The 20925-nt window shown below is 42.2% G+C and overlaps 1 protein-coding gene across 1 annotated transcript; it reads right to left on the bottom strand.

The window, feature by feature from the left end:
• Positions 1-3012: 3012 nt before the first annotated feature.
• LOC142564200 (chymotrypsin-like elastase family member 2A) lies at positions 3013-14536 on the bottom strand. Its single transcript, XM_075675105.1, has 8 exons — positions 14364-14536; positions 12233-12260; positions 12057-12130; positions 10112-10212; positions 7580-7718; positions 6224-6341; positions 3869-4014; positions 3013-3285 (listed from the first exon to the last, which is right to left on the bottom strand). The coding sequence occupies exons 1-8, from the start codon at positions 14442-14444 to the stop codon at positions 3061-3063; spliced, it is 912 nt and encodes a 303-aa protein (XP_075531220.1). The 5' UTR covers positions 14445-14536; the 3' UTR covers positions 3013-3060.
• Positions 14537-20925: the final 6389 nt, after the last annotated feature.

The following is a 20925-nucleotide window of genomic DNA, read 5'->3' as shown; positions in this document are numbered from 1 at the left end:
CACATTTAAATTTTTTCGGTGATCGTGAACGCTGTATGTTCGACGGCTCCACGAGTTATGTTTTGCTTTGCCTGTTATGCGATTTAAGCCCTACTTCACATCAACTTCCTTTGGAAGTGTAGGTTGGCAAACCCATTCAATAGTCGACTGATTCAGACACAGACTGAGTTGTGACTGTGAATATGAGCAAGCTGAACGGAATACTAGGGGTTGTGCGGAAGCAAAGCTTAGTATAGCTTTCACATGTGTGAGTTCGTGTGAGGCCGGATGAATAGAATCTGATGGGTTTTAATTCGTGAGTGAGAAGAAAGTTAAAGAAAGTGTATTTTCTGAGTGACTTTAGGTGAGTCCTATGTTTTTAGCGACCTAGGTTTTGAAGTGTCAGTTCAAATAGTCACTACATTCATTACGGCAAGTATTTTTGCCGTGACACCCAATTGTGCTGGTGCTCTAGCTCTATAGCAAACAGGCCACGACACCCAATACTTCATCTCACTCAAAGAGAGTAAAAATGGACTTGCAAAAATTCTCATTACCAAGCGACCTCAATACTTGTTTCTGTCCTACACTGGCTGAAGGTCCAGACAACAGGCTCGGTATCCGCTCTATGCCCGTTACTTTAGTAAAATTTTGGTGTCTCTTGTAGGAAGATTGTTGGCGCAAGAGAAACAGGCTGCGTGCACGAACTCCACACATGTGTGTGTCACTCGTCGCTTGAAAAAAATCGCTGTAATTTCTTGAACTCATCCTCTATAAAACACTTCGTGGGAAACTGCACACCGTGTTAACAGTGATATCCTTTCTTCTCCGCGTAACAAGCATAACATTCTTGAATGAAAGATGAGAGCAGAGAAGTTAGATGCTGTTTCTATGTGTACTTGTGTGTGTACTATGTGTACTATGTGTGTTCTATGTGTGTGACGAGGACGCAAGGAAACAAATACCACAGACCGCGCTTGTCTGTGGTATTTGTTTCCTTGTGTCCTCGTCTTTTACGCACTCTTTCACCTCAGTTCTAAGTATGAACCAACTAGCCCTCATCGAGATCTTCTATGTGTAATTCTCAACTCACAAGTTGGTTCATTGAATGTAGAAGTTGGAGGATTTACGGCATTCCTTTACCTGGTACGAACTACTACACTGTTGAAACACCAAGGTACCTGAGTATAAGTGAGATATAAGTGCCTGAGTATAAGTAACGTATAAGTGAGAGAACACAGCAGCAGGCTAAACGAAGGTGTTACACCATCTAATTTTCTCGACATTCGCTGGGAAGAGTACCAATGCTTGCGCAATTTAAGGACATCGTCGCTGAAGAAGAAGATACAATCGTCTTGATTTGCCAGATGAATGGGGCTGAACAGCTGACAAGCTTTCGGGCATCATGTACCGCGAAACTCTCAGTGGGTCTTTTCGAGAAGGAGTTTTGGTTCCTGCTCATACCTTGATCCCAACCCTTCATTAACTGATTGTTTGCAAACGTTTTTAAAAGCAAACCTCGCCAGGCCGCGCCTGGCTCTTCTCTAGTCCAAGAGACCAAGCAATCTCAGGGGACTAAGCGCGCTGCGCGCACAGCTGAGTTCCATGCACCACCACCTGTGACCGCTTGTCTCTGCGCATCCGCAGCAGCGGGGGTGCCGGCCGTGGGGCAGGGAAAAAAAGAACCAGAAAGCTCATCTTCGCGCTTTTGCGGCAGCAGTGGTGGCATTGCATTAGCCTCTCTACCACGTTTTAATAAAGGCTTCCGTGTCATTTTATGCAGACATTCAATAAACACAAACTCATGTTTACACTCTTTGTGCACTCACAGAAACCTTCACTGCGTATGGATTTCAACACATCGTATCTGCTGCATTTTCCCGGTGTAGATTTTTCTACGTGTTTTCTCCTTGTTCTGTCATTTTGTTTGTTGTAGGTTCTTGTTTTTTTCAATTGGCTTTCAATGAACCTGATTCTTCTCGCTTTACTCTAATTGGTTGACGCTTCTAAAACACTGCGTAATGCTACGCCTATTTTAGAAACCCAAGTTCATGTTGACTTTATGGGCGCATAAACTCATTTACATAATGTGAAAGAATTTTTACGCTCAAAATATCTGAAAGATGTACGTAGTATATTGCAGCAATCCCAATGAAAGCTTCGGAAAGTGGCTGAACGCCATCATCAGGTTGTAAAATTATCATTACGTGCTGAAATACAGCAGTCACAGCATCATTATCGAAAATGCAGAGCGTAAATCTGCCTCATCCATTGTGTGGAGGCACTACGCTAGATATTCTTGATAAAACAATTGAAATAATGCACGCGCTGCACTCGGATCGGGCGACTCTCTCCCCGGACACAGAGACGCTCCTCTCACACACAACGAAATCACGAAATTCTTTTACTTAGAGAGAAGGGTTTTCCTCCCGCCTCACTCCAAGCTAAGCAGGCCGCAGGCGGTCACACTAAGACTTCTGCAAACGAACTCGTACCCAAATCCAGCGCCCCTTAATAGCATATATCCGGATATTTATCCGAATTGTTCTTGCGTGGCCTGTGGTGAGGTAGCTACGCTGCCTCATATGCTCTGGGAGTGCGGGTCGCTGGGCCCGAAGTTCACCAAGGAAGAGTGGGACGCGCTCCTACGAAGTCCCATCTTTGAGGACCAAATCCTGGCCGTCCAGCGCGCCCGCGATCGGGCCGGCAGACTAGATTTGTCAGTCCCGTCGTGGGATTAGCCGGGTGCGCGTTTTATTGCGCTGTGCTGGACCAAATAAAAGTTTATTCACTCACTCACTCACATACGGCTTTCTAAATTATACTGGAGGAAGACGTTTGAAATGACTTGTTTTCTGCGAAATAAACCTGCATTTGAGAAATGTGACTCCAAAAGAGCACGAGTTTTTATTGTAATGTTTCACTTGTAGATGTAAAAATGCCGCAAACAAATAAAACAACAAAATGTGCGAGCGTAACGATATATTTAGTGGAGACGAAAGCAATCAACAGACAATGACAACCTGTGCGAAGTCGGTGAGCAACGTTTTAATAAACGACACGTCTTGGATCGCAAAGACCTTACCACGTGCAAGAGTGGTCTGGTTCTGCAGCGAGCTGGGCAACGACGGGTTTCCAGCTCCGTATATTTTTCAGCGACTCCCGTATCCAGGGAACAAATACGGAAACGCGCGTATGGACCGTCGGGCCATGTGCATTTCTTTTTCCAGACCCAAAGGACACCATTCCATACAGAGTTGACTTCCCACTCTTCGATATAGCCGTTAGCGGTCCTCCGGAATCACCCTGCGCGAGCAAGACGAAGTTGTAGCTCGTAGCATCCACTTTCACTGCATAAATCCCTCTGTATTAAGGCTAAAGTATTTCGAGTTTGTGTTCCTAATATAGGGAAATGAAAAAGCATGTGGAAGCTATGGCAATGATTTGCAAAAAAAAATGAATTCCTCGGTAAGTTATTCACCAACTTACTCGCGCGCGCAAGTTCCTTAGGCCACGAAATTTAGGGAGATGCCTTTAAATATCAACCCGCTATTGTTTTTCCGTGATAGCTTTGGCATTCCATCTATGCCACAAAATATTGGCGTTCCTGTAGTATTTGGCTGATTTAGGAGAAATATCTTGCACTGCTCGCGAGAGCGGTAAATGTTGTGGAACGTCAGAATAGCCATGAAATTTCTTAAGCGTTTTATGATGCGAGTAGTAAATATTTTTTTTTTACTTTAGGTTGGCAACAAAATGATGTTTGCTTGTGGCTGTTACTCCCTGATATAGTTTGTATTGAGAATTGCAACAAGGTAATTTCCATATATTCGTCTGTCTCAACGCAATAAAAAGGACAATAGAAGATTAAAAGGACAAATGTATTTACCTTCCATGCCCTTTGGTGGCTGCTTGTTCCGCAGATTACGCGGGCACTAGTCGCGTGTATTCTTTGATCCTTCAGCGCAACATCACACTTTTTATCTGATAGAGCCTTTGTTGCATAGTACTGCAGGTGCTTTGATTCGGTATGATCTAAAAAGCAGGAGGTAAAATGTACAGATAAAGAACATTTGTCATACGATGTCATTAAGCTACAATATACAGGTTCCTGCAATATTTGCCTTGCGCAGGGACAAAGTTCACTGTGCTCAGTGAAAAGTGCAAAGGACGGTCACGTGACTGGTGAACTTTAGCAGTTGTAACTTATAATAGTGGCCTCGTGATGAAACACGTACATGTTTTCAGTTTAACGCGCACATAAATGTGGCTAAAACTTCGCTGGCCCAATACTAATGCAGGAATTGAGGAAAAAATTGCCAGTTGGAATTATAAGATTACTACTTAGCGTTGTCGAACGCACGCCGAAATATGGAAATTTGCGTATATACGCAAGTGACTTTTGTTGATATCTCTCGGGTACGTTCGCGTCGTGAAAAATAAGTTATCATCCCGTGATGGCTCAACACAGGCAAGAACACAATAGAACTAGGCGTATAAGTGTTGTGACCATATACGGTATGTTTATCGGCATATATTTAGTGAAATAACATAGATTGAGCTGTAAGAGTTGTTTGTCAGAGGCACTTTATTTTTTTTATTTTTTGAGTGCTGGCATTAGACATGCGTCACTCACGGGCTCTGTTCCCTATGAAAATTTGCTTCGAAAGAACAAACGCTTCCTAAATATTCTCTAAGCACGAATTGTGTGCCCTAAGGCGCATCAATTTTCTGTTAAATTGGGCCAGTATTCATAAACAACTAGTACGCTAGAATTGCTCGTAAGAACAAATCCTAAGCAATTCTGGTGCGGAACATATCATTATCAAAGGCGGCCGACCAACTGCAAATATAACTTAGTATTTAAAGGCTAGGTGAATTCGGCCCATGTAGTTTTTTTTTTCGGCCCGTTTTTGTACTGTCCAAAAGCGCTTGCTTTCGTACCACCAAGTTGTCGGGCACGCGTGCTGTTACTCTACTGACTGCAATGAAATATCGCGGCATCCGCTGTTCCTTAACCTCGTTAGGAGATCAAAAAAAGAGTAATTAACTTCATTTTTCTAACTGAGGAGTTCTGCGCTAAACTTATGTCTTCGACACTCCTAATACAAACGTATTCTGTACTCTTTTGTAAACTAACTGTTTGCTGTTATGTGTCTGTGCATCAAACTTCTACTTTTTGGATAAGTCTGTGCATAACAAAGTAATAGTGCAAACCGTGTTACCGCCTAAGCCATGTCATTATGTATAGCTAATGTGCATAGAAAAATGGTTCTCCAGCAAAGCATTTTTCCTCTCTGGCCGTGCAGCAAATGCAGTGACCCAAGCAACCACGATCCAGTTGCACTAATTAGGCATCAGCCACGCCTCACACGAAAGAGTACAGCCGCCACCCTGCGTTACGTATTATCGCGTAGGCTCACACTTGGAGCAGTCAAATCATGTTCTTGAACCCGCAGCTAGCAACAACGTTGAGGATAAGCAGTGTTTAAGCAGCAGAATTACTGTAGGAAAGCTGCAAAGGTAGTTTCCATTGATTTGTGTGTTAGATGCACTTTTGTTCTGTGGCGCCACCAGAGACTTCACCTGTCGCGCCTCTCAACGCCTGCTCATATGTTTGTCACAAGCAGACCACCGTTCAAAGAATAAATACAAATCCACTGGAAAGAATTAAATGTGTTGATGGCCTCACCTTTAGCGTGCTTACTTTTCACAAGCGCCCACTTCGAACTTAATTACCATAAAGGACTGCATCCCACAAATGAAATTGATTTATTTACGATATAAAATGGCATTGAAAGGTTTGAAATATACGTAGCAAACAATCCACGACAGAGTGTGGACGTAGAATAGATATTGGAACAATAATTGGCCCAGTTCATTACAGATTTCGGCTAGAGGCCACTATAAATTTAGAGTAACGGAATTCACGCACAAGAAGAAAAACCTGCCATTCATTTATTCGTAAGCTGATTCAGTGTTCAGCTATAACGTAGGTTGTTTTCAGGCGTAAGCTGTTATAAATTACCGCGGTCATCGGGTGATTGTCTATAATGCTGTATCACTTGCACTGACGGATAAAGTGGCACTGATGACTTTCACATGTTGCACGTTGTCAGTTAAGGTTCAGCCTCACATCATCTTTATTGTTTATGACAGCTGATCTGGACTAGATAAGAAAATATTTAAAAGAGTGGAAATATCGCGTTTCTTAAGGGGAACTCTATAGAAAGCGTACACTTACTGAAATCAATAGCACCAAATCCCACCACAAGCAACGAACGAGCTGGCGTTTTCGAGCTTGCCCGAGGGATACAAACAGGCCTCACAAACCTGCTGAAACCCGGAAGTGGTTTGACAAGCTTCCGAGAAAGAAAAAGGACAGCGTATGTCAGTTTCAGTTTGTTGCTTGAATGGGGTAATACATCAAGGGTATGTATGTTTAATACATATCACTGGTGCATTTGTTTTGGCAAAGCATAGCCCAGTAGAGGGCTTTGAAACGTCTTATGAAGGCTGTTATTGTTAAGCATTCGACTATGCTAATGCATTTTAATAGATACATACTAGAAATAGTCGTAGCAGCAAAGCTTCATTTTTGTCATTTTTCAAGCACGAAACTTCCGATATTAGCCCTAACTAACCCTTTTAATGTGTCTAATATTACGTTAACATCTTTAGAGTATTTCATGCACTTTCTTGGGGATAAATATTGATCTCAACATGTTTTTATGCATTTTTCTGTCTATGTATGTTTGCATCAAACCATTTTCGCGCCCAGCCTGGGTACTGTGTAGTTCCTGGTCGAATGGCTAGCACATAAGGCTGCTGTGCTGAGAAAACAAGGTTCAAAAGCAAGCGTCGGAACAAATTCAGTCACTGAGTAAATGTAATTTGTATATGCCTGCCGCTCTTCAACGAACCTCGTTTAAGCCGACATGGGTGCAGGAGCGTCTATGGAATGCACCACTGAATGGTGACTTTCAGTGATCAATTCTAGAGCGCGAGGTGGGATAAGAGCGTTATAGCGCGTTTTCCTTTGTAAATTTTAATGATGGTGAACTCTATGTTTTCGGTACCTACATATATTGACATACTTGAATCTAGTAATTAATTCGCAAGCATCTAGGGTGTTCCAGATGTTGGGCCGTCTTTTTGCACACGTCGGCATTTAGCATAACATTCGCCTTAGCTCTATACTAGCTAAAGTAGCCCCGAAAATAAAGTAATAAACGGATGTAATTAAGAATAGTTAGAGTGTCCACACACAGTTGCCGCTCAGTGCTTACCGTTAAATACTTAATAAAGCTTAATGAGTAGTTTACTTATAAACAAATTATGGAATTTATAAAACATTCGGATTCTTGTTTTTACTTTGGCAAATATAGCTTTATTAAAACGTGATAGTTACAGTGTTCTAACAAATTTGCATTTGTAAATTCGTAATTATTTTGTTGCATCATATTGGTTAGATTGCATAGTGCTACACGGTAGGCGCTCCATCTATCGCTTAGTCTTATCATCTTGAATTATTAGCGGAAACAACTGCACAATCTGTGGCTGACTTTTGATCTGAAGGGTTAGTATACATCAGGTCTACCTTTATGAGGGCAATGTCGTATCCTCGTTCAGGTCTTACATACTTTTGGTGAATAATCCCTCGTTCCACAGTCACGCATGTACCTCCTTTAGGAATCGAGGTATTGTAGAAAACGTGCATCTTTAGAATTGTGTCGCCTCTGTGAGACAAAAAGAAACAACGTAGTAAACGTCTTCATTACAAGCATTTCTCTTCACCCATACTCTCGTCTTCACATGTAGTATAATGCTAACGGGACGCGAAACAAAAAAATAACTCAACTTTGTTGCTAAACTACATTTCTGTTGCATTAAAAATGCACTATGTTCTTCGATAAGAGGTTCGATAAGCCACAAGAAAGAAAGGGATAACGAAAAATAGGTGGCGGCACTGCATTGACGTTCCTAAAGCCCCTGGATGTTCGGAAAGGAGCGACAAGATTTCATCTCATAGCCGAGCTACGTGATTGGAAGATAACTTTTGCGCGCCCCCTGGATTGAGCTAGGACCAGCTGCTAGACAAAACGCATTTATCGCGCATCATTTTGCGTTGTCGACCAGCACGCAAGTTTGCTCCTGGAAGTGCCGTTCGGTATGAGATAGCCTTGATTTAACGAGCACCCATTTCACCGTTGCCGGGTTCCCTGCTTGATCACGCAGAGGAATACAGAAAGCAGCGGATGGCTTAAGAGAGAGGCCGAACTCCCGCATTGGCTGCCTGCTATTACACACCCACCTAATATAACACAGACCGTAGAGCTTGAGCAAATGAGCAATGTTCTTTTGCCAAAAACTGCGAGCCGCTGCCGGCGGTTGTCGCTATTTTTATAATGGAGTTTCGCACGTTCCCACACCAGCTCTCTTTCACGTCGCACTTTTCCCCGGCGTGTGCCTGGCTCTAGAAAATATTTTTTTGTGAATAACAAGGGGTCCTATACCATGAAACAATTCCGATCTCTTTTTATTCTAATCCCTTGATGTGAATTTTTAGTAACCACTTAAGCAAGCACCGGGCGCTAACTCTTGCGTTGTTTAAAAACCCAATCGAACGCGCTCCTCGTTTGTAGGAGGTCACCTTTTTTGTTTAAAAGCGAACAGCATTGCCCATATTGAGCTTATTTTCTTATCGCATTGGCTGACAAGAGGTGAGAACCACGTTCAAGCGGAGAGGATTTCGATGAGGTCGAGCCAGCACAGTGAAAGTAGATAGCCGGATGGAGAGAGTGGTGCCGGTAGTGTCTGCGTCTGGTCCTCTCTCTTTTTGGTTAGGTTGTGGTGGCTGGTCGAAAATCGCGGCGGCGTGCAACGGAACGTTAAAAATGCAGCCATAACGGATCCTAAGCAAAGAATCAACCGTTGACAGAGTGATGTCGGGCCAAAATTGCTCGATAAAGTTATAATGCCGCGGAAAACAACTATATACTAAAATAAATGCATGCTGCCCGACAGCTTCGAAAAGGTATTGCCAGAGCGATTGGCGGGAAGCGACCTTCAATTGCTTTCAGAATGGGGCCACCTCGAGCTGTTCAGAAAAAAGAAAGGTTTTGTTCGCCATAATAATGTGTCTTTAACGCGTGCACGTCGCTTTGTCGCAGTGAGTTATTGCCGTTTTGTGACGTCACGTGACAGAGAGGCGAAGTGGACGCAAGCCCGAAAAGGTTTGATGAAAAGGAGAATCCTAATGGCGAAAAATACATCGAGTCAAAATAAGATTTTTTTTTCATTCGGTATAATCAGGCGTAATCACTGTGCAGTCATCATATCGGGTTTGGTTTCCGTGGCGTTACGTGACACAGAGGCGTAGTGAAGGTGGCCCGAAATTTTTTTCGGCTATCGTGAGATGCTGTTGCAGAATTGGAATAGAAATGTTTGTAATAGCTTTACGTTATAGCACCCACAGTCTCCATTGTATTGAAGAAATGCCAAAGTGCGAACACACCAAGTTTAGAAACCTCTACTGTGCTGTGGCAGCCCACATGAGATAAAAACAGAAACATACGATGTCATGCCTAAGTGCCAATGCAGTTCTTCTGACGCGAAGTTAAAGAAAGTGATGGTAGTTTAGCTTTCATTTTTGTTTGCAGTAATAAACAAGTTAACACAAAATGAACGAAAATGGTGCTTTGAAAGACTGCGTTTATTCTTTAAATTTACTTTGCGTTTCTCTTTAGTGTACCTATAGGTATAGAATACCAGAGCACATGAAACGACCTCTGGGGTGGAAAAAGTAAAAATTGAGAATGCCTTTCCACAATATATTTAGCGAGGTGCTATAGCGGATACAGTACATCAGCATCGACCACGACGAATTGGTGAGCCTCTTTGGTACGTCTTTGTGATCCCCTTTCTCCGCGTCTGGGAACGACCCGTAACAGTTTTGAGCATCAACATAATATAAAAACATACTACGGGGAGCATCGCGAATAATTATACATATGCCGCTCCCTCTTCCTGCTTTCAAATTATTAAAAAAAGTTGTTCGTTATTAGAAGAATTATTGCACATGGACTTCCTTTGATTGATGTTTACTTATAGGAAAGTGAATGACTATTACCTTGATTCAACACAGTGAGCCGCTGTTGCGATGACGTTCTTTGTTATTATGCTTCCAGTACAGTACCGCAGATATCCATGGTATACCCTACTAAGGAAGACCTTGAGCGAATAAGAAAGTGCATTTCATAATTGGATGACATCTTCACGTGTCATGTACCAGCAATCACGAGTAAACAAAAATGAAGCGAGAACAATTCACGATCGTCTACAGAGTAGAACTCTGAATTATTTCAGAATGAATGCAGCATCGGTCTCTTGTTGGTTGTGGGGCATAGATACACGCGAAGACATTGCCAACATTTTTCAGAAATGGTTTGATGATTTCTATCGGAAGCATGGACTCCGAACTGCATAAAATTGTTCAAATGATTAACTGCAGCAAAAGAGCCACAAAATGATACCATGACATTGCTTCATGCAATATATTGCACTCGCCCAATACTGAATTTTTTACATTACCGCATTGCAGTGCCTCAACGACCCTTTCATGCATGGCAAACCGCTACAAAATGTCTAAGGAAGCCATTCATATTCTTAACTTACGCTGCCAGTGGTGGTTGGAGGCAGATAATATGACTTTCATAACTATTAAGAGTGCGTAAATTTCACACACTTCTAAGTAAAATTCCCACAGAAACATTTCCGTACCTGCAAAAACGCTTTCTTTCGAACGTCTTTTCGCACGTGCACATACTCATGACCTCGCTAAAATACGTATTGTCATGCAAAGGGCAACCTAAAGTGTTATCACATGCAGGAAATATATTCGCTTGTCTTGCAGCAAGTTCGGCATTTTTTGTCGCGTCGTTTACTTTCAAGCAGGCCCCCTGCTTGCAATTGTAGTTTCTTCTTGTACACACGGGTGAGATTCCTTATCTTACCCGCCGTTGTTGCTCAGTGGCTATGGTGTTGGGCTACTGAGCTTGAGGTCGCGGGATCGAATCCCAGTCACGGAGGCCGCATTCCGATGGGGGCGAAATGCGAAAACACCGATGTGCTTACGTTTAGGTGCACGTTAAAGAACCCCAAGTGGTCGAAATTTCCGGAGTCCTCCACTACGGCGTGCCTCAGAAAGTGGTTTTGTCACGTAAAACCCCATAGTTTAAAATTGCTTAGCTTGCTGCGCTCTGTAGTTCAAATAAGGCAACTACTATAACGATTACCAGATTTTAGCGATAAGTGATTGTGGACGAAAATTTCCTTTTGATTGTGGACGAAAACATGCCCTGTATTCTGGATAAGTATAAAGAATTCGTTAAGAAGTTATTTCACAACGAACAATTCATAAATGTATGAATGCGCTTTCCATGCAAATTTATTCATTGAGAGGTTTTCGTGGAGCCTTGCTTGTTTATTATGCGCACTGCCACCCAGGCTGCACAATAAAAAAATCAAGAATGTTCCCCATTCATGGGATTCGGAATTCTCAGCTTAATGTTTACTTTCTCAATTCCTAGTTACGTGACTTGATCAAATTATAGTCATATTCATAGTTTTCATTTCTGCGTGTTAGCGGATCACGTTTCATTTTAACAAGATCAAGAAATAGTGGGTATGAAGTGAAGTTCTAGGATGTAATTATACGTATTTATTTCTGAATTATCAAGAACCAAGTCGCTATCATAAAGGAGCCAAACCGTAGTGGCGGAAACAACACATTTTTGAGTTGGAGTTTCAGGCATCTGCATTTGTATGCTATTGAACCATCCAAGACGAACATACAGCGCATGCTACTGAGGAGGAATAAAGCCATAATTAAACAGCGCTCTTGCCGGCGAAACGCAATAGCCCCAGTAGACTTCTCTTACGGAGCCTTTGCTTGCTCTCCATGCGATACTTTGCTTTAGAGAAAATTTAAAAAAATTGTTTCATTGCGCCAACGAGTATTGAGCTGTTGGACATACGTGAATACAATGAACGAAGTATGAAAAGCCACTTCTTACCACCCAGGGAACATGGGAGTGTGTTATATACCTCCCATTTACAACTCCACCTACTGGTTCGGACACTCCACATTCTACAATAAAAAATAACATATTTGCGGTTTACACTTTCAAGCAAATATTTCTGTTTGAAGAGAAAAATTTAGGCACAGTGAAGCAACTGCTGTTGTACTTACCCTTTGTATTCACTGGAAAGTCCTTCGCCTGCGGAACAACAGCAAGTTTACACAACAAATACCAACCAAAAGGGAGCCTTAAAAGTGTACAAAGTGTAAAAGTGTATGGAGCCAAAGCTCTAGTCCAGTTAAGTTATTGTATTAATATTTCCTTAGAACGTGATTGCGTACAGATTCAAGAGGAACGGAATCAACTGCCGCCAACTTCAAACTTTCCTCCGACTTCTATTTCCAACTTGTAAACAACTTACAGATATTCATATTTTAAAGCCCAAATAACTTATCATGTAATTGTCGGTGTGGTGCCGATTTTCAAGTATCAACTCTGACAATATTCACCATCAAACAATTTGTGATTCCATAGTATGTAAGGCACCGTTTGGTTGACCTTAGCCTTATTCCCAGAATGTTGCTAAGAAAACCAATTTACATGAGGGATAACCATCCAAAGTTTTTACACATATGTTCACCATGTTGCTACACTTTTAATTATCCCGTTTCTTTCATTCTTGTCATAAACACTGCCTACATTGCAATGAACATCCTAAAACTGTTCGATTGCTTTGGGGTACATAGAACGATTTCAGCGAACGAACACTACTTCAAAGACATGGCTCTTTAGCAACGGGATCTTATTTATTTGTGTTAAATCCAAATAAGAAGAAACCTTCTATTTCACTGAAAATTTCTTAGTCATTCTGATGTAAGCACTTCGGGCCAAGCAAATCACGCCCGGTTATCACGGTTTATGTTGAGGTTACATATTCACATTATGAAATTGAGGATATTTGTTTGCCGTCAGTTCGGCACCAACAAGTATAAGCGTAGCTAGCGCTTCGCATCACCAATAAGAAAAAATGCCTTCACATTGTACCATATGAAACCGTTTGCAATAATAGTTGTTTTCTTTAAATTTACAAACAAGCATTATTTTTGACCTTATGTAGCGTCAAGGTCAGAATGAAAATTCATTTATAATGCCATATCATCACACGTGAGTTGTTAGAGTAAGTCGCAAGAACGATGCAACAACCGACAAGTACCTGTTAATTGCCGTAACGTCTGCAAAAAAAAATATTTGTAACATTCTGTAAGATTGCACATTCTGACATCTTCCACAGAGGTAGTGAAAAAAGAAGACTATGAAGGAGCTGTAGCCCAATAAACTGGTCGAGATTGGTCGAGGTAGAAAATTGCAAAAAAAATGAAAAATAAACAAACGATTACAAAGCAACGAACACTTTTCGGTAGCTCGAATATTTACATTATTTTTGGAGTACATTACGCAAATACTACATAAATACCTAACTTCTTTAGATGAATACACTTGTAAAAATATAAAGGAACTCCTTCATCGGCAAGAATAAATATCTGAAATCATATTTCTCAGAGTCTAGGCGGTGCCCCAGACTGTACACGAATCACCCAGTGCGAAGATTTACCACAAACAAAAAATGATCAATCCCGCCTCCCAAGTGCAGATTCTGGACAGTAATAGATTTCCATTCCAAAATCCGGCGTTTGCGCAATATAAAAACGGTGCTGGGTCATATAAAGACGCGAGTGTAATCATTCGCTAATCTGGACATATAATTGCTTGCGTATAGCCGAGAGACAAATATTTTATCAATACAGATATTACGTCGTAATTTATCATTCACTTATCAACTCGGAGTGGAGGGCCGCTGACCGATGATAAGTTCCGGGCAAAACGGTCTTGTTATGCAGGCCGGCACATTCGGGCTTGAAGTCACGTAAGTGCCTTTATTAGAGTGTCGGTCATGAGTGCGCTCTTTTCGTGCCCTCTGGCAAGGCTGATATGGAGCAGTATATGGTCGATCTCACCGTTGCGGAGGAGTATATGCCGAACGGGCATGATCACCCTGCGGGACGATGACACATGAACGACAACAGTCATCGCCGTTCTCGTCAACGCTTTTAACAGCATGGAGTGGCATAGAAGAGCCAGTTTCGAGCTACTAGCTGCTGTTGCAATAACATTGACAGGCTCATTGGTAAAGGCTCAACTACATATTGCATCTAGATAATGCACCGTATAACTGATGCTCCTTAGTGGTTGGGTGCTTTTAGAAGAGAATACGTGGTGTCCCATGTAAAATTGTTTCCTTACCTGAGCAAGACGAGAGTAGTGAAGGATAGCGCTGGTCACATAAACAAAGAAGAAAAATTTTTCGTGCATCCTTACGGTCATCTGTCTATAAGAAAGACCTCTTGGGTGATGTGGTATGACAACAAGGCATGCTGTCTGTACAGCCGGCCCGAAAACTAATTTTCCCGCGCACAGGTGGTACTTTCATCGACTAACACTTGGCGCGGTGAAGTCGCCTAGGTAATATATTGAACCTAGTGACACTATACGCTCGAGTGGAGCTATATTTTGGCTTGTATTTTGTGGCGTTGAACGTTTCAGGTTCTCGTTAAATATTGCTTCGTTTTGATCTGTCATACGGAGCGCAGTTGAAACTTCAAGTTTGAAGACGCCCCCACAGAAAATGTAGTGTCAACAGACATGACGGCGTATTTAACGGATGTCTATGGAACATATTAATAGGATCCTGCTTCACCTTCCTGGAAAAGACTGAAACTTCAGCTGAAACGTAGCCTTGGCCCTGCATACTCCCACACGTTTTCGGCACCTGTATCGAAGAGCAAAATTTACAGCACCAAGAAAAAAAGATGTGCGCAAGTTATGTCGCAAAGAATATTAAGGCTTTCCTGAAGCACCCCTCAGGCTCCGTGAAATAACATAGCCCGCGGAAAACATAAGCTAGTGTGAGCACCTCAGCCAAGTTTCGCAGTCGGACGCGGCGCGTGGAGCTCTCGAGGGGAGCTTAAAATCACATTTTACTCAATCGAGGACTCTTGAACAAAAGCCTGCTACACACTCTTTTCTGTATGCTTTATTTCGTGCTATAGCGGATTCCCTTAAGAGGCGGCTACTGACCAGTAGCTGGCATCAATCAAGACGGTTGTTGAGACCAGTGCACTTCTTCCTCGCGCTACTGTGGTGATTTATAGATGTATTTTAATAAACAGGCTAAAGTAAGCGAAAATCTTTCAAATTTCGATAAAAGTTACATACGTTCTGAATAAGCCAATTATCGTCCGCTCACGCTTTGGAAGTAAACTTTGGCCACAGTGCGTGTCATTCCGGTAAACATCGGGCTTTGCGAATTTCTAGTAGTTTTGGACACTCAACTAGCCTGGAACCACGCAGAACTTAAGGTCAGACTATGCGCACGCTTTCCAGCTCGTGCTCACTCTAAGCCGCTCCTAGTTAGACGTCTTGGCTGACTTCGGTTCGTACTGAGCTATTGATAGCGCTTCAAAGTGCTCAAGTTGGAAGTGGCTACTAGAAATGGGTCGATGTGGTGCAGTACAGAGCCGGTCCGCACCGCGTAGCGTGGCCACATTGGAGCATATTACCGCGGGCACGCACTCAGGCACTGTCATACACAAAGAAAACGCTGCCCATAAGCACTACAATTGCATGTAGCTACGGTCGGCTACTTAGCGCAGGGACCACGGCCGCCGTGAGGTGACGCGATGAGTCCGCTGGCTCAGCGCACTGCGGCTCGCTAAGGACCGCCGGGTTAGGTGAGTCGTAGGCGCCAAAATCGGAAGTGGCGGCATCTGCGCGAACACGAAAAATCAAAGTTTAACTGCGCGTCACGGTGACGTTCAGTAGGAGGATTGTCTTGGGCACGCCCCACTTCGCCGTAGCCTTCGCAGTGCAAGTCATTGAAGAGGCAGCGGAAATACCGCCTAGGGGATGTTTGGTTCCGCTGAACGCATTGAAGTACGTTTTACGAAAAGCATTTCTGCAATTACCTGATGTAACTTGAGATCCCTTTATTGCATTTTTTTCTGGTGTCGATTAACTAAACGATGTTTAAAAAAAGTGAGCTTAAGCTGCTAGATTGAAAATTTCTAGCATGTAATATTGGTTCCTATCCTAAACTAGTCGTTTGGTGACTTAAGACACCGCAAAATGTTAGAGCTAGCCGCAAACTGAAGGAACCAAGTTTTACCTCATTAAGCAAAATATGTTCAACGTATCAGTTCATCGCATTGACTACTCCGGCTCGGAACTCTTTTCTGCATAGAAGGACAATATTTCAACGGAGGTGGTTACAGCAGGAAGTTGTTGCTGTTATGCTCTTAGATATAAATTTTGCACAAGAAAAAGATTGGTAGAGTGCGAATGGAATAAACTACACATAAAGACAAATGAAAAAAGGAAAGAGAATAAGCAGGAAGCAATTATACGTATTTTGACAAAAATCTATATTCTGCATTCTTTACATAAAAAAAGACGGCAGATAGTAGAAAAATATTTTATTTTGAGACGTAGTTCAAAGAAAGACATGACGACTGCAATTTCATTTTAATTTGAACTCTTCGCTAAGCAATCATCGCTTTCGTCTTCCATCGGCAACATTTTTCATCTTTCTGCTTCCTGGTAACCCGTATGTTCTAGGCAATAGTTTGCAATGTGAGTTGCATACGCTCACACATACAACGGGTGACGGGTGAAGAAGTGCCTGCACGTGTTTATAATTACCGTGATAATTTCTGACAATGGCACAAAGACAAAATGGGGGCAGTGGCGATGGCGCGCGTGGTACAAAATTAAGTCGTGGACAAAGAGCCGTTTCAGAGGATCACCACTAGTTTATAATTTTTATAATTTTTCTTGGCATGCAACATGCCCACAAGGGGCGATCTGCCAGGAAACGGCTGGTACATTGAAAATAAGTTAAATAAAATAAAAAAATGCAAGCCAACATATAGCATTTGCCACATTGCGGGGCACGGATGCGAAAAAGCACATGTGCGTGACAGCTTGCTATACACCAAAGCCGTAGAACAGAAACGGACAATTGTATAGCATTTAGTTGACCACTCCATTAAAAAATTTCTTCACATAGATTGACACATGTGCATTGGATCTGCATAATTTTTACCAGATGACGCAATAAATACAGGCTTGCTGTTTTATTTTAAATGCAAAATTATACCATCAGCTAGATAAATTATTGTGGTTCAACAATTACACAGATACGTGCTGAAACGCAATATAGTATGAAAAATATGAGCGAAAACAAAGGCATTTGATCCTTTTTGTTTTTACCATTTTTTATGTTATCGCTGTTCTGCTTTATACAGAACATCAAGGCGGAGGCCGACGCCTACGACGATTCTGGAGACACATATACAAACCTTGAGTGTTATATAGTTGCTATCGGAAAATAGAACAGCTGAATACACTTCTCGTTCTTCAGGTGTGATAATGCCGCAATGCGCCATGCCATCATGCTCCATAATCAAATTTCGCGCGAAATTAGGTTTTGAACAAACTCTTACATTTGTTATAATAAACAAACTCTCCACATCTCTGTTGATGACGTGGGATAATTTCATCAAGCATTGCAATTAAAATATTTCAGTTGCTTGCGGGCAATAATCATCAAATGTCTACACGTAGCGATGTCCATAAGTATGGAGAAAATAAAATGACTTTCTGTAAAATTTCTTATGAAATCGTAATATTTAGAGACGCTGCGACCCTAAACATGCATTTGGCTGAGCATCTGGGCCTGAAAATGCTATACTATACGTGAGAATGCTGAACACTATGTAGAGAGCTTACATAGAAACACAGACAGCACATTCAAAGGGTCTATGGACGCCAGCATTGTGTAAACTACAGCGAGCCAGCGTAGTAATAGCTGGCTCGCCGGTTACGTTGGTTTAACACGCGCCCCCCTCCCCCATACATACATGTTTCCTTGACACGTACTCTTAGGAGCTCGAGCACGGCGCTAAACCAGTCTCTTCTTAACCGTACTATCTCATTGACCGATTTGGCCGTAGGATGCGATTTCGGCTTTTAAAGCAAAGCTCTCCTATTGCAACATTCTGGGGGTTTGCTGACAGAGCCTGCTGCTCCATCTGCTCTCTTGCCGAATCGATGCGTGCTTCACGGCACCTCGATGAGGCAGAGCACGCGGGCGAGCTCTAGTTTGATCAGGTTGGAGGAGAAAGTATGAAACTAGGCGATGATAGTCAACTCTGTCACTGTCTAGCTGGGTACATTAGCGTGATTGCATGCCCTTTTACTGCGAACAATTTATTGGAACGAATTATCCCAAGATGCAGATCACCGATGAGAAAACATAATCCTCCTAAAAGTTTTCGATTTGGGAAGCGATAGTCTAATGCCGCTATTTACGCACCGAAATAATTTCTCCCAGCGTTTTCTGATTGTCAAAATTTTGCGATATTTCTTATTTTTTTTATTTATATGTACAAGTACCGGCCGCACCACAAGAGCACTATTGCAGGGGGGGGGGACAATTGAAGGAAAATCAACATGTGACAAGAACTTGAAACAGCTGAGCACCAGGTGGTAAAAGTAAAAAAAAATACGTAACATCGTTGAGTCATCTCGACGGCAAAACGGTCTTCAGTGAACTGCGGCGCAAAAGTTACAACACAGAAATGTAAAGGTACACTACTACATGAAGCGAAACGCCAGTCAAATGACATAAAGTAAACGGGATGATATACTACAGCAGACTGCGTGACAATAAAGACACAAACTCTGAACACATTTTACATTCACCAATACTTTTGGGAAGCCTATTCCAGTGCGCGGAAGCATGTGGAAAAAAGGAATTACGGTAGACATAAATACGACAGCGCATTTCAAGAACATTCAGCTCGTGATCACATCGTTTAGAGATGAAGTGGGGAGGGAAAATGTACAAGTTCTTATTTATTCCTTTGGGATTTGAGTAAATTTTAAAAAAGAGTTCTAGTTTTGCAGTTAATTGACGGTGTGCCAGTGTTTTCAAACCAAGGTCCGCTTTAACTAATGCAATACTGCTCCGGAAGTTATAATTACCAAAAATAAATCTTGCAGCGTGGTTTTGGACGCGTTCAAGCTTTTCTATAAGTTTAGAGCTTTGAGGGTCCCACACCTGGCAAGCGTATTGAAGTAGCGGAAAAACATTTGCTTTGCAAAGCAGTTCTTTTACTTTCTGGGGGGGTTTATAAAAGTTACGTCTAACAAGGTTTATCACACGAGGTGACATTAAGTTTAAGTATTCAATATGTCTGTTCCATGTTAAACTTTCTGAAAAATAGATCTCGAGGCATTTGTAGTGTTGCACCTTTTCAAGAAGTAGTCGGTCTAATTTCTACACTGATCACACAGGAAAGCTTTTAAAGGTGAATGACATAAGTTGACATTTAGCCCTTTACAAAGACATGCCCCACTTAATGCAACAAGCAAGAATTTCGTTTGGATCATTCTGAAAACTACTAACATCACAATCATTTTCGACATTCCTGTGTATGGCACAATCATCAGCATATAACGTCACTTTAAATTCTAGATTCTGGGCAATGCGATTTATAAAGAATAATATAACAAATTCCCCAACAGAGAGACTTGGGACACGCCAGAGGTTACTGTGACAGGTGTTGATTTTGTGCGGTTTATCAAAACATGCTGTGTTCGCCCTGACAAGTAATTTCTAATTCAATCTAAAATTGCAGGGTGTATACCGAGACAAGATAATGTAAAAGCAATACATGAGAAACGGTGTCAGAAGCTTTCCGGAAATCCAAAAATACGCAGACTACCTGAAATCCAAGGTCAAAAGAGCAAACGACGTCATGCGAGAACTCTACCAGTTGAGTCGTACATGACAAGCCAGGCCTGAATCCATTTTGCACATACGAAAAAAAAATTATTGCTTTGAAGGTGTTTCATCACAGTATACCGGGTGTCCCACGTATGCCACTAAGATTTCAAAAAAAAGCAAGAGATCTAGAGAAATGAGGCCGACTGCATAGTAGACGTAGTCGTGTGTACTAACAACCAGTATTTTTTTCATGACAAAGTATTGACACATAATTGCTGTTAATTAGTGAACCTATTTATTATTGCGTGAATCGCAAACATATCAATTACAAAGTTGTAGGTCACCGCAATTAACTTCCGAATCAAGCATTTGCTTTCTCCTGAAGTTTGCCTCGTTGGTTTTTCCCAGAAAAAACACAAGCGCGCGAAACATCCAAAATACGAAACAGATACGCGCTCGCGCCGTGGTTGCCGTGGTACTCAAGGGATCCCAAGCGAATATCCACGGATACGCGGGCTTACTACCGGCGGCAACTTCATGCAGGGCTTCACGCTATGTGATTTGCGCGGCATCATAACAACACGCCGCTGACGCATTGATAAGCGTAGCGGAGCCACAAGGAGGAGGGGGAAGGAGTTCAAAGCCGGGAAACCGCGACGGTGCACTTGGCCCTGTAATTTTGGGTGCTAATCTTGTTCTGTCGATAAGCGCGTCCTGAACGCATGTTTTTTTTCCTTTTAGCAATAGAAAAAAACCTTGCGCAGGCTTTGTCCATCTAATGCGTTTTGGCGGATCTGTACGGCTAGCATTTGCTGTTCATTACACAAGTCATTTTGGCTTGACGTGTCAGCGACCAAAGAAAGGCGAGTTGCGGTTTCAAAGAACATGCGCGCTCCTAGCGGTTGCCGGAAAATATAACTTATTTTCTTTATTTCTGTTTTTTGTGAATTTTAATTCGAACGAAGCGCGGGAAGTGGTTGTCTTCGTGCGTCCGTCGAGTTTACCGCCCCTCACCCT

The sequence above is a fragment of the Dermacentor variabilis genome, chromosome 11 (assembly GCF_050947875.1).
Source record: "Dermacentor variabilis isolate Ectoservices chromosome 11, ASM5094787v1, whole genome shotgun sequence".
NCBI lineage: Eukaryota > Metazoa > Arthropoda > Arachnida > Ixodida > Ixodidae > Dermacentor > Dermacentor variabilis.
This window is presented reverse-complemented; position numbering and strand designations above follow the sequence as displayed.